The sequence below is a fragment of the Diospyros lotus genome, chromosome 3 (genome assembly GCF_014633365.1).
Source record: "Diospyros lotus cultivar Yz01 chromosome 3, ASM1463336v1, whole genome shotgun sequence".
Taxonomy (NCBI): domain Eukaryota; kingdom Viridiplantae; phylum Streptophyta; class Magnoliopsida; order Ericales; family Ebenaceae; genus Diospyros; species Diospyros lotus.
In genome coordinates, this window is record NC_068340.1 from 18,514,449 (window position 1) to 18,529,398 (window position 14,950).

Below are 14,950 nucleotides of genomic sequence, written 5' to 3' on the forward strand. Positions count from 1 at the left end.
ACCTAAATGTTACTGATTATTTTAATGTTTTGGTTGAACTTTGACATGAGATGGATTTGTTCTACACCATTAATTGGGAATGTTCTGCGGATAGTACAAATATAGTAAGATGATTGAGAAGGATCGTGTGTTTGATTTCCTACATGGTCTTAACCAAGATTTGGATGAAGTAAGAGGCAGAATCTTGGGTACAAAGCCTCTGCCTTCACTTCAAGAAGTCTTTGCTGAGGTATGGAGGGAGGAAAGCCAAAAAAAGGTCATGCTAAATCCACAAGGTGAGTCACCTTTAACTCACCAAAATTCTGCTTTAGCAAATTTTAAACAAGAAGAGAGTCAACTAGGGCACCTAGGACGGGAGAAGCAATGGTGTGACCACTGTAAAATGTCATATCACACCAAAGAAACATGTTGGAAAATTCATGGGAAACCGGCTAACTTGAAGCTAAGAGGAAAGAAAGAGATTGGAAGGACTGCTTACATAGTTGATGCACCTAAGGAAGCAGGAAATAGTACCAGCCTTAACCTATCGGAGGAGCAGATTCAAACCTTGTATAAGCTACTGAATCAATGTATATCCTCTCCAAGTCCTCCTATGGCAGCAACTACTTTATAAGGTAATTCCCATTACTCTCTAAATTCTAGCAAACTCTCTTAGAATACATGGATAGTAGATATGGGTGCTTACGACCATATGGCCTGTTTAGCCCGCTCAATGACAGAATACACCCCGTGTGGCAATCCTATAGACATTTCAATGGCTAATGGTACCACTTCTCCGGCCAAAGGATATGGAACAGTTTGTATTTTTGGTTTAAAACTTAAATCAGTCTTTACATGTACCTGGTTTAAGATGCAATTTACTATTAGTCCATAAAATTACTCAAGATATGAATTGTTGTGTGACCTTCTTTCCTTCATATTGTTTATTTCAGGACCAAGTATTGGGGAGGACGATTGGCAATGCTAAAGTTAAGGATGGGCTTTATTATTTGACAAAGGATAGGATTTTTTCTTCTACAAATAAGGTTGTTTTGATAGCCACAACCGATGCCAAGGTTTTGTTGTGGCATAATAGTTTAGGTCACCCAAGTTTTTCTTATCTTAAATTCTTGTATCTGCATTTTTTCATCAATAAAAATCAAATTTTCTCATGTGAACAGTGTACCATTGCCAAACAGTCTCGTTTTTCTCATCCAATTCAATCACACCAGAATTTATCTTTAAGTTTTTTATCCTTTGAATGAGATGGACTGCCAAGGTAGAATTCTGAGATCCCAAATCAGAGGGTTGGTTTGAAGGGTTGTTGAGCATTACTCATTTGTGGCTTTCTCGTGTTTGATCTCACTAAAGGCTTCTCTGATGGAAAGGAAAGGTTTGCTACCAAGGAGACAACCACAAATTTCATCTAGATATTTGTTAAGGCCATATATGAAATCAAATACCTTTTCCTCCTCTAGAATTTTAGTGTACTTAGTACTATCCTCAAGACAATGTCAATTAATATCATAGAAAAGGTCCATCTCCTACCAAAGTCCAGCTAAAACATTACAGTATTCGATGACCGACATGTTACCTAGTCTAGTAGTTCGAAGGACAAAATGGATTTCAAAACACTAGGCCGTGTTTTTGAGATCCGAGTAAATTTCTTGCACAACATCCTAGATCTCCTTTGCAATTTTGTAGAAGAGGTAGGTCTGTCCTATCTTAAGCTCCATAGAATTGCTGAGCCATGCCATGACTATAGAATTTTCAACATCCCAAGTCAAATAGTTAGCAGCAGTTGAAGGTGGCATAGGAATAGCACCTGTCAGATATCCAACTTTGCCCTTGCCTTTCATAACAAGCATTACAAATCCAAACCATTCACGAAAGTTTGTTCCGTTGAGCTTGTGTTGGGTGATTTGAAGAGAATGAAAATCAAGGGTTGACATGGGATTAATTGAAGTAGTAGAAATAACAGGAGCAACGGAAGAGTCTACCAAAGAAAAGTCAATTTTTGCCATGAAGAACTGATATTGTGGTTCAGAAAAATGGAGATGAATGTTAGACCAGCGTCGAGCTATGCTTTGATACCACGAACAAATAATTTTGGAAGAAATTACTTGATTTCTTACCTCCACCAATTGGCTGTACAATACATATATGCAAGAGATCTTTTTATCTTATGCTATACAAGAATAAGAAACTATCAAAAAACTAAAACAGAAAGTTGACCTACAATAATTCCTTTGATTACTCCTCTAATTTGGGAATTTAATCTTTTCAATCATTCCCTCTAAATCAGGGATTGATTTCCAGATTCCAACAAGAACTTCCGCAATGACTTCCTTACAAAAAGAAAACAAACCCATATACCTATAATAGGAAAATTTTATTTCCAATAGACCATTATTGAAACAAAGGCACCTCAGCATTTGCCCGGAGGTGGTAGGCTGGTGGGTCCCACTGAAACCCTCCCCAAGCCCCCCCACCCCCACCTCTCAGCCAAAAAAATCAAAGATTGCTCCAAACATGCCCTTTTACCATTTCCCATCACAAATCTCATGTTACACGGAATATTATTCCAACTTTACTTAGCAATATATATATATATATATATATTCCAATCCAACATGATGGAACATTTTGGAAATGCCTTCCGTATGAAATGGTAACCTCCCTAGAAAACAAATCCTCCAACTACTACCACATTTAATCACTAGTTTTCTTATATTTTTGGCAATCAATAAGAACAAACATAAAGTCAATTTGCAAAACATATTAAAGATTTCAGACCTCCAACTTCCCAAACCCTCACATACTCTAAGCCCACCAAACAACATTTGAACTCTTTGCCGTCCCACTCAAAAATGAATTATTTTGCATCATCCAGGCTTCTTATGCCATAAAAGAGAGACATGAAGCAAAGATTTGAGATACTTAGGACAGTGGGCTACGTAATCTACCCCCTCTGGATAAATATTAACTCTTCCACCCACCACAAGCGTTTGAAATCTTGCAACAATTGGATGTAAAAAATTAACTCTTTCAAAGAGGAAAATCCTTCAAAGTCATTTGACAACTGGATGTCATTCATGTCTATTTTAAAGGACGATACAGCAGTGAGTTCAGCTAGATCCACTGCAAAGATTCCACTTCGTAACACAAACTAGGCTACTACAGTAAGGAAATTACAACTGAAAGTATAGCAGTAAATTTTTATCCACAAACCCAGCATCACCTTGAAAACAAGGAGAATACATCAAAAGAAATTGTGATAAGATACATTTGTAGTTGTAAGTATTTATACTAGGAAAACATAGACACTAACAACAGTGTGAATCCTTAAAAATAGGAATTTTTGTCTTTACATTAATTTAATAGCAATTAACTCAAATCAATATGGTGAACCTTATACCTATATAGGATTAGATGCCGCATCTCTCATTTTTGTGTGCAAGGATATGTAATGTATTATGAGCAATATGTTGTCACAACCCTAAGGTTTGAATAGGAATTTGGAAGAAATCGGGGGAAATTAGACTGAAAGAGGGGGGAAATACAGCAAGAATTGGGGAGAATTACAGAAGGAATTGGGGAAGAATTACAAAGAAAGAGAGAGAGGTTAGAGGGAAATTGAGAGAGAATTGATGAGAGGGAAATGACTGAATTCCATTATCATTCAAAAACATATCATCCTCTAACTACTCCAGCCTATTTATAGGCTTACAATTGAAGGTACTAACAGCTATAGCAGAAAAGTACAACATAAAGAAGAACATATAATACGTATTACTATTATATCCTTGGGAATTCCTTGGGGTCATGACAATTCCCCCCTCATTAAGAGAGTTCTTGTCCCCAAGAACTTATAGCTATTGGCCCTGCTATTCATCCAATCCCTGCCTTCGTGATTTGATTGATTTTCTTTCTTTCTTTCTCCTTCTAAGCCTCTTCCTCTTTGCTCTTATGCTCCTTTGCTTTTGTTTTCCCTACAGACATAAACTGTAGACCTCAAGGATCTCAATGTCAACGCTCCCTTCTCCAATGTCCAAACTCCCGAACCATATGGCAGCAGCCTCCTTTTCCATCATCTTCTGAACCATATGACTGTTCTCCTGTTTAGTCAATTTTAATTGCTCCTTTCCTACTAGAACCAACACCTGTCATTGGTCTACACCATATGAAGTAGCAACAAGACTGATGCTCAAAGCAGCAATAGGATTGTGCAAGTCCTCATTGCATACCTACCTCTCATTAGCAGCATAGAAGCCATTTGGATCACCATCCTCATTTTCCAATGCTACTTCATCAGCTCCCTGCAAATATAAAATGTGATCCTCACCGATATCCTTGTCCAATCTCTTTCCCTTGCTGGAGTCTTTAGTTACAACGGGCCAATCCAACTCCAATTTTTCCTCAGATTCCTGCTCTATTGGATTTGCAACCTTAGAAGCTCCTTCAATTTGTTGGATGCTCTTAAGATAACTTTTAGGCAGAAGCACATGCTTTCTATAAATGACTTCTAGCGCCCACTCTTACATCCTAGACTTCTCAGCTGCTTGTTGTAATGTGGCAACACACATCATATTCACCATAGGCCTCAGCATATCATCAAAATCATTAATGAATCTCAATACAAAATATGACTAGGTCAAAGTTGGATTAGAATTGAGCACTAGTGCTTTCAATTTCTCAAATTTGTCTAAGTACTCCATAATTGAGTCCTCTTGTTTCAGCTTGTAGAGCTCTTCTTTGTAACTCTCATCTCCAACCTGATCCTTCTTGGTAAACTTTATCAAGAATTCATCAAACTTACTTGATAGACCTTTCAATTTGTTGTCAATTCTGACCCAAGTATTTGCAATTCCTATATACATCTTCTCAATTCAAATCCTTGCAAATTTGCCTTTGAAACAGCAATCTGTCAATTGCCTTGACTAGTTTCCAAGAACCATACGGTTGTGAAGCATCAGAAATCAGTAGCCGAGAATCAACCGACAGAATTCACCTAATACACAACTCAGTAGCCTCGAGAATTGATTAGATCCGAGAATCTATTGGATCTGTTGCAGCTTCCGGAGAGTTCGCCTAAATTGTCTAAATCCACCTGGCTCCGCTTCGTTGGATCTACAAATAGAAGTGTCGGAATCACAACCAAGAATCGATGGCCCTGCTTCTGATCTCGCCTTGGTCACATGCAGTGACCTAGATCGATTCCAAGAGTCACTCGCTTTGCGTCGACTTCAAATCAAAGCAGATATTCACAATTGGTCCTATATTGGTCGCAACAGATCTACCAATGGAGTTCGCCTAGCTTGTCGGACCCTTGTAACGTATCGCTATCTACCCACGATCAAAGCGAATTCAAGATCGCTTGGGCCTTCTCCCACACTGCACCTTCATTACTCACCAGAATCGAAGTCGCAATCACGGTGATTCAACGATCACCCCAGTCGGCGCCTTCTTCTCACCCAATCACCATCCAATGGCTGGAATCAGCTATTGAAATTTCCAACACACGATCATGAGTCAGAAAGTAACAACCTATGAACAATCAAAAATTAACCTTCAAGGAGCGTCGAAAAACACAACCGAGAATCACCTCCTGTTTCACCTGCAAAATTTGATCCGAGAGTCACTCGCTCGTTCTGGATCTGCTACTGGAGGTTGCAATCGAAAATCGATGGAATATCACCTAGAATAGTTAGAAATTAGCTGCACTGAATTTGTCTAATTCTCAGTGCCTAGGTATTAATCAAAAGCCAAATTGAAATCTACGTCGCCTTCAATGTCTCAAGTAAAATCAGATTACGAAATCAGCTTCACCTACAATTTGCCAAGAATCGTTGGCGTCATTCTACTTCAAAGTCGAACTTGATTCAGGAGCAAAAGAAGTCGCACAGTTACAACAACTTTGATCAGCCTTCAAGAGTCGCCTAGATCTCCTAACACTCAACTGAGAATTAACCTGTGTGCATCGAGATCAAGTTTCGAAAATCAACCACGTCCGAAGACAACTGTCTATATCCGTCCGCCAAGGAACAATGGCTCTGATACCATTTGTCACAACCCTAGTGTTTGCCTAGGGTTTGAATAGGAATTTGGAAGAAATCGAGGGAACTTAGACTAAAAGAGGGGGGAAATACAACAAGAATTGGGGAGAATTACAGAAGTAATTGAGGAAGAATTACAGAGAAAGAGAGAAAGGTTAAAGGGAAATTGGGAGAAAATTGATGAGAGGGCAATGGCTGAATTCCATTATCATTCAAAACATATCATCCTCTAACTACACTAGCTTATTTATAGGCTTACAATTGAAGGTACTAACAGCTATAGCAGAAAAGTACAACCAAAAGAAGAACATATAATACGTATTACTATTATATCCTTGGGGATTCCTTAGGGTCGTGACATATGTCACATCCTGCCAATTTTGATGCCTGCAACAGCAGAACAGATAAAGCCCTGAGGTTTATTGGAATCTTCCAAAATTCTCCAATTCGTCATGGAGTGTCCTATAGTAGTTTTGGACTACTCTAGAGAATTCTAGTTGTTCTGGAGTGTTTTGGTGCCTCCTAGATTCTAGAATTCTAGAATATATCTTGTAAATATCTAGGGCAGTTGAGTATGCATTACTCCATTTCTTTTTCATCTAAAACTAAAATTTAGCCTGAAATTTCAAATTGGCTATTAGTGGTGTTCAATATTGAACTTCCTTTTCAGCCATCCCAATAAAATAGATCTCCCAATCAGACTTTCATTAAAACACGAAATTTACCAATAACATGTAGCAGTAAACAAACAGAAGAAACCTATTAATGACATGAAGTTGCTTTAATGCATCTAATGCACGTCGCTGAAATCTATGATTAAATGGTACCTTCCATATAATGGCTGTGCAGTCCCTTGATGATGAGGCCAAGTATTCCCCATTGTTAGAGAACTGGACGAACCAAACTTCATTACTGTGGCCAGTCAAAATCTGTCATAACTTAAAACAAGAGTAGCATGTAATTTTAGCAATAGAATAGGAACTAATATAGTATAATTTGGTCAAAGACACATTTTCTAGGATTTAAATCACAACACGTATCACAGGATTCAAGAAATCCAGTAAGCTAGTTATGTGAATCCACGGTTAAATTTCATCAATCAACAGGTTTTTTGCTCATAAAAAATAAATATCTTCTCAATAAGTTTTACAGAGGCAATAAATAATTACATGTTGTAATTCTGCTTCATTGCTAAGGGTAAGATCATGACAGCAAGATCTATTGCAAACATCCAAGAATAAATTGCTTCTCATCATACAAAAACATATAAAAGCTGTCACTGGATATGCACTCTATTACGTGCAGGAATCGGGGAAGGAAATGACCCAAGAATGTTCAAAATACTTTCTACAAAATAAGAATTTCACAACTCCTAGCAACAGCATAAATTTCTAAATTTTGCATTGCATAACCTCAAGAGCATGCATGCCATAACAGAATACGGTTCATGCATTCATATAACTCTGGAACAGAATACAATTTATGCATTCATACATATCATTTACGTGTACAATATATATATATATAAGTTGAAATTATTGGATGACCCAACATAAGAAGGAATGCCATGGCAATAGCACAACCAAATCTATCAGCATTTTGCTTGTAACTGAACTACATACAGAAAACCAGAGCAAAACCAAAACTGTACAGCAGAGGCTGTAATATACAAGGCATACAACAAGGAAACAGATGAAATAAATTGAAGGGTAAATTAACCATAAGCCCCCTAAACTTTGGCTATTTAACTCCAACACCTCCTAAACTTTAGAATTAACCCAATTAGTCCCTAAATTTTTCCAAACTTAGCCAAAACACCCCATCCGTTATTAACAATGTTAAGTAAATTGACTATTCACCCATTGAATTTTGGGTCTTTGGACCAAACACCCCTTGAACTTTTATTTTTCACCAAATCAGTCCCTAAACTTTCTCAAAAAACCAAGATTGATTTGGCAAAAAATAAAAGTTCAAGGGTGTCTAGGCCAAAGACCCAAAGTTCAAGAGGCGTACGGTCAATTTACTTAACACCATTAGTAATGAATAGGGTGTTGTAGCTAATTTTCGGAAAATTTAGGGACTAAATAGGCTAATTTTAAAGTTCAAGGGGTCTCCAAGTCAACAAGCCCAATTTCAGGGGGTGTATGGTCAATTTACCCTAAATTAAACTATAGTAGTACACAAGCTAATAAATAATAGACCATATTTATTAGAAAATAACTCAATGGAGAAGAATGCCTCTGCAAAAAATATGGTATTGAACCAGCTCACTGAAAAGAGAAGACTTTCCTGTAAAACAGAATTCTAATATCCATTAAACAGCTCACCATTTTGTCAAGCCCCAATAAATGGGGTTGGACAAATATGGAATTTCGGTCATTAGAACAGAGTAGAATGGGAGAAAGAGAAAGACGAGAGAGAGAGAGAGAGAGAGACCAAAGGAATACTTCTGTTATTCGATGCCCTTCTCCCACAGTCATTGATTACATTTATAGCCTACCTCCTAACAGTATAACAGAAGAGGTTAGGCCGTTTTAGCTCTTCAACTGTTTAACAAACCAACTGCCAACTGTCTAACTACCAGCTAACTAGCTAACTGATACAGTTGTTATCTATTGACAAATGCCCTTCTTACCCCTAGGATCGTGACACATTTTCACCCATACAGAGGACAAACACAATACATAAGGAATGCTCTTCACATAAAACCAAAGAGCAATCAACTATCAAGTGTTCAAATCATAGTTATTTTGAAGTTTTAAAGTACAGGTAAAAATTATAATATCGCATTGGCATCTGACGTACCTGAATAGTTTCAGTAGGGAACCAATCCCGACCACATCCATGGTCCTCATAGAGTGATACAAGATCAAATGAGTTGTGGTACATGCACGAGTCTATTTGAGCATCAACAGCCATTTCAACAAGATGTTCTAACCTTCTTTCAGGAAGGGTTAAAGGAGGAGGGAGCAATTGTTCCATTTCAGTCAACAATTTTTTCCGTAATTCGAGGATATCATCGTCATCACCCTTGCTCAGGCCCGTCTCCTTCAGTGAGATCATTCCAAAAGCAAGGTGGTGAACCTTATCTGTGCCCACACGTAAAGCAGCGACCTTGCGCAGAACCGACAAAGCTAAAGATTCATCCCCGTGAATCAAATTCTCCAACAAACTTTGCCTACTCACAAGAAATAATGCCGAAGCTCTTGTTTCATCTGACAGTTCCTTTAACGCATCCAGGGTGTCTATGCAAGCGTCCCAATTACCAGACAGAATTTGGGATTCAAGCAATCCAAACTCCGCAGATTTGTAGAAAATACCAGATTCCCCTTCCAGGGATTTTGCTGACCTTTCAAACCCCAAAGAATAGAGACATTGTATGATAAGCCTTACAAATTCATGCTTCTTGATTCGACCTTTAGGGCCAAGATTCATTATCTGATTCTCCATTGACGCAGGATTTTGGCTGCAAGTATGACGGGAACCCTTTACCTATCGTCCCCAGAAATTCTCATTCATTACGCTAGCCACAGGTTCTGTATGAGAGTGCCCTACTGATCAAATTTAGCACCGCAAAACGTCCCTCGAATCATAACAATAAAGAGAAGAAAAAACTGAAACTACCTGACTCAAAGCAACGCTAAGGCGAAAAAAACCAACATAAATTTTAGAAACAATACCCCAAACGTTCCAAACTTCTCAATACCTATAATTGGAAAAAGCCATCGAGAATCAACATAATTCTAAAAAGAAAAACCCAGAGTAGACTGGGAAGAATACTCACCTGAAAGAGCAGTCGGAAACTCGGCGCCACGCACCAAAACACTCAACCTCGTACCGAAATCTTTAAGGTTAAGAGGAAAAAGATAGAATATCCCTAAATTGCAAGTAACCGGACATAGCGAAACAGGTGGTCGAGAACTAGGGAGAAGAAGAATCGCAGATTCGATGCGGAGGAGAAAAGAATCAACGGCAAGAAGGAGAAAGTGGAAAATGCGGATCACAGAAAAGCTGAACGAAAGACAATGTCAGTACTCAATTACAGATCTAGAAGATACGGAAAGGATGAAGAGGAAGACTAGTCCACTCCAGAAGGAATTGCATTTGCAGGCACGGCACGGCTGGACGGCGTCGTATTGCTTGGCGCCTCTTGATCCCTTTACGATGTCGTCTGCCCTAGCTGCCGGACCTTACTGCCACCATATTCTCGTCCGTCAGATTTGGGAAATGTATTTATTATCTTTTTTATTATGTGTTATATCTGAAAGTGTCATCGTAAGACTTCAATCATTGACAGAATCTAGACGGTGAGTGTGTGTGTAAACAAAATAAGAATGCTTGTTTGGGGTCGAAAAGAGTTACTAGAAAATTGAAGACAGCAAATAATGTTAAATATTTTATTTTTAACTCGTTTCTCAAAAATCTTTTCACATTTTAATATATAAATTTTTTAAGATAAATAATAAAAATGAGTCAATTGCGATCATATCACATAAGATCAACGGCACCAAGAGGACTTGGAATGCCAATTTTTAATCTAAGTTTTGATCTCTTCATCCCTTAAATCTTATAAGTTATCTTCAGTTGAGAGTTTAATATATAACAATTGTCGCAAAGCGAGAGCTTAATTGATATGTTTCTAAAATTAATTTCTATTCATATTATATTTATAATAATTATCCATTTATCATTATCTTGTTTTGGGGAATACTTCGATGCTCATTTTCTATTTGGATTGAGCTCCTTTACCTTGTTTGTTATGAAAAAAATTCAAATATATATATTTTTTTCCTCGATTCCTAGCCTTTAGCAACTATTGGAAGCATTATTTGGTTTGGGTCAATTATAAAATACCAGGGCGTTGACTTCTAATGCAACTCTAATGATGTGATTCTTTTTTTATATAAATTTTCTTGTTTTTTTCTAACAACATTAAAAATTTTAAAAAATATGTTGATAGTTTACCTTTTACTACTCATTATTATTAGAGTAATGTTATTTATATATCCGGATTAACACCATGTAAACATTTTATTAATTAATTATTAATATACCTCTCGTTTAAATAATTCAATGAAAGGTGTATTAATTATTGATTAATGAAGTGTCAATGTATATGTGCAACTAGAATATTGAAGTGATAGAGACTTCAAGTTGGGAATGCAAATGTGGGAGCTCCAATCTTAGTACTTAAATATTAATTTAAGGGAATCTTGGGACTAAGTTTTATCACATTCAAATGGAGACTTAGTATATATAGATAAAGTAATTTACATGAATATATGAAAATTAATCAAGCATAGACACCCTATACTAAAAATAAATAAAATAAAAATATTATTTAAACATTTACTTTTGATATTTTTTGTGACACTCATGTATTAATGTGTTATATATTTTAAAAAAATTATTTGGATACGTTTGACATTTTTACTAATATTCTATATTAATATCTTGTACATTTGAATTAATATAACATATAACATAAAATATCGATGCAGAATAGCAAAGTGTCAAACTTGAGTGTCTTAATAATATTTTCATATTTATTTATATTGATGCGAATAGAGTAAAATATATATCAATATACGAATGTCATAACTAGGTGTTATATAACATTTTTAAAAAAGTACAGTATGGGACCTCTTTGGAAGCGAGCAACCAATCCTACAGAAGTAGATCGAAACCTTCCTTTTTGAAAAAGGTAGCATTAGAAACGTAAAAGTAAGTAAATAGATCAGGTGTAGCCGACAAAGAAAAAGTTAATGGTAAAACTAGACGAACACTAAGTTTTAACACTCACATAATTAACAATATTTCTTCTTAAGTTATTAAATAAATGAGAAATAATAAACCACATTCCAATGGAAGAACATCAAATCTTTGAGTGACTTGAATCAACCGTCACAAACGAAATCATCATATAAAGAATATTCTAAATCCACAACTTAAATGCCTTTAATTTAATATGTATGTTGAGAAAATATCCAAAAAAGAGTTTGCGGGGAGAGTTTTTTTTCAACGATAGTCACCTTTTCTTATTTTTTTCTTTTATATATATTTACACATATATATCATCTCTACCACTTCCCCACTTGGCAATTACTTTTTGTTGAGGATCTTATGTGGGTATGCTTGATTTTAAAAACTTTTTACATCTCATATGTGCAGCAACAATAAATACAAAACCCATATGAAACTTAAGTGTTTTAGCAATAAACAATAACTATGCAACAAAAACGAACATTTCAATAAATGCTACATTCTTGAAGAATCAATATTTGATGTATAATATACTTCACAATGTGATCTTATCCTCCTCAAATGTAAAGGGACTAGTTAATCCAAAGCAAGCAAGCTTCAAAAACCCCTAAAGCGCCTTTAGTGCCAATTAAAAGTACAAGGGAATGTGTGGTCTTAAAGTTATTATTGTTTTCAGAAAACAATGCTCGTCATATGAGCAAATTGAGAGAATGGAGAAGAAGAACAAAAAGGAGCTACTAAGAGAGCAATCAATAAAGAGTTAAATCTAACTTCATAAACTAAAACTTTATTCTTCTTTAATCTCACTATTTATATGCTAAAGTGGAAAAGATTAATGGAATCTAGATTAATCTACCATTAATCCATGTAGTACTAGAACGTCATAAGTTGTCTGGGAGTTGGTTGACTTTTCATAGACTCTCAAACATTCCATGCACAATCCGTCGAATGGAAACTATTGACAGTATTCATTGAGTGGTTGAAAGTTTTCAACTTTTGAAAAACAATTAACAGTTCATGAAAGGAGTCGATAATTTGGTGTTTGTTGCTGTAAGGCCTTTGTTGTTTTGGTTTTGATGATAAAAAATAATATTACTTTTATAATAAAACATTTTGTAAAAGATTTCACTTAGGTGCACCTAAATCATTTTATAAGTCCTATAAGCACGAAATCGAAAATCAATTTCACATCATGAAAGTCAATATCAATCTGCCAAAAATTTCAATCTCAAATCTCTTGATGGCATTTGGAAAAACACGATTTTATGTCAAAATAATCTTTTAAATTTGTCTCATCAAAATCGATTTTGAAGCACTTGAAAAATTGAAGTAAAGTTTTTAAATGTAAAGGCCAAACTATCGACCGCTCATGAGAAATAGTCAACCGCATGAGGCCTTGCTGTCGACCAACTTTCATAGCTTTTTGATCGATGAATTGCATGCTCTTAGCCAAGAAGGGTTGACAACCACTACATAAAAATCGGTCGACCGTCTCTTAACCCTTCCAACCGTTTTCATCACATATCATTTTAATGACTAATTTTGCAGATCATTTATGGAAACCAACGGCTATAAAATTCTAAGGGTCAATGAAGGCTATAAATATCAAGTTGTTGGAGCATTTAATGGTTAGAGAATTGATTGCAAGCTTTAAATGTTTAAATTATTCTCAAGTGCTCAAATGTTTTAAAAATTTTCTCTCAAAAGGTTTTATTCTTAATTTTTATTATTTGTTCCAAGCCTTATATTTAATTTTTTAGAGATCTTGTAATTAAAATATTCATCTCTTAGATCCTGTCTTATTGTAATCTCATTATAATTGACTATCAAGGTTGCTAGAAAGCCCACTTGGCAAAGTAGGATGTTGTATTCCTAGTCTTGGGACTAGAGAGTCTACTTAGGATCAAGTAAGAGGTTTTAATGGATTCTTTAAAATCCTTAGTAAGGAGCTAAGGTAGTGGATTAGGCCATTTGACTGAACCACTTTAAATTTCTTGTGTTTCATTTGCATTTATTTTTCATTTCATTGATCTTGATAAGCATTATTCTCAAACACCATTATTTTGCACTAAAACCTCACCATTTGGCAAAAAGTTTTCAAGCTCAATCAAAATTTTTAATCATCTAATTCACCCCCCTTTTGGATGTGTGATGTCATTGCTTAGACAATTCCAACAACTCTTATTCTGTTGCATACAAATCCTTCACTAACTCTTAATGACAATTAGACTCTCAATTAACTTTCAATAGAATCAAGAATATAATACAAGCCCCATAATTCTTATTTTGGTCGCTTTGCTTTTGAGTGTGAGACTTTTTAGATTCATTGTCAAAAGGTGATTAAGAAACATCAAATTCCTTTGAAGTCAATCAAACTCTTCGATCTATTTCGAATCTCTCTATATTCTCAAAATACCATGATAATCTTAAGTGATGTCTAACAACATATCAAGATAATCTAAATGGAAATTAAATTAATTTAAAGTGAACCTATTTTGTTGACAATTACCATTTAATTCAATCATTCCATTACTAATGTTCTAACCAAGTGAGAGCCATGGGTTAACTAAATTCACAAATCCGATGCTATGCGATAGATTTTAGTTAATATAATGAGATGACACGTTGAAAACTCCTTTACAATCATTCATGCATTGGCTAAGGACTTTTTCCATCAAAGACCAACAAAAGATCGCTTAGGACATTCACTTTAAGTCACAAGTAATGGATCCTACCTAACGAACACTTGTTTCCATATACTAGTCAAATGAGAACATAGAGTAAACATTCCCACCTTGCATTTGGGTGCGTCAGCATCACCAGCAAATCTCACACACCTATACACAAGACAACCGTGTTGTTTCAAATTAGAGGATTAGTTACACAATTGCAACTAATAACAAATCATTAATCCTCTCTATCATGTGGTTTGTTATTAATGTCATGTTCGGTGCATTGTTCAACCAACAACCACCCATATTTTTACAATGAACATTTCATACTTTATGGCATGTGACTTACCATTATTTATCATTAATATCTCTTACTAACCAAAATAGTAAATGTTGTATTAATTTTGATGATGTTTTGGTCATAATCATTATTTTCATAAAACTTTATTAAAAGATTATTAAAACATTCATTGTAAAGTC

General features: G+C 35.6%; 1 protein-coding gene across 8 annotated transcripts in view; it reads right to left on the reverse strand.

The window, feature by feature from the left end:
* Window positions 1-10,214, reverse strand: part of LOC127797120 (WD repeat-containing protein WDS homolog) — a 28,822-nt gene extending 18,608 nt beyond the window's left edge. The window contains exons 1-4 of one of the 8 annotated variants that reach the window (XM_052329687.1): window positions 9,820-10,203; window positions 9,660-9,741; window positions 8,841-9,571; window positions 6,863-6,964 (exon numbers count right to left, since the gene is read on the reverse strand). In XM_052329687.1, the coding sequence (XP_052185647.1) occupies window positions 6,863-6,964; window positions 8,841-9,485 (747 nt within the window). In that variant the 5' untranslated portion in view covers window positions 9,486-9,571; window positions 9,660-9,741; window positions 9,820-10,203. Of the gene's footprint in view, window positions 1-6,862; window positions 6,965-8,840; window positions 9,742-9,819 lie in introns of all 8 variants that reach the window. The other 7 variants (XM_052329688.1, XM_052329689.1, XM_052329683.1 and 4 more) reach the window with 7 other exon arrangements.
* Window positions 10,215-14,950: the final 4,736 nt, after the last annotated feature.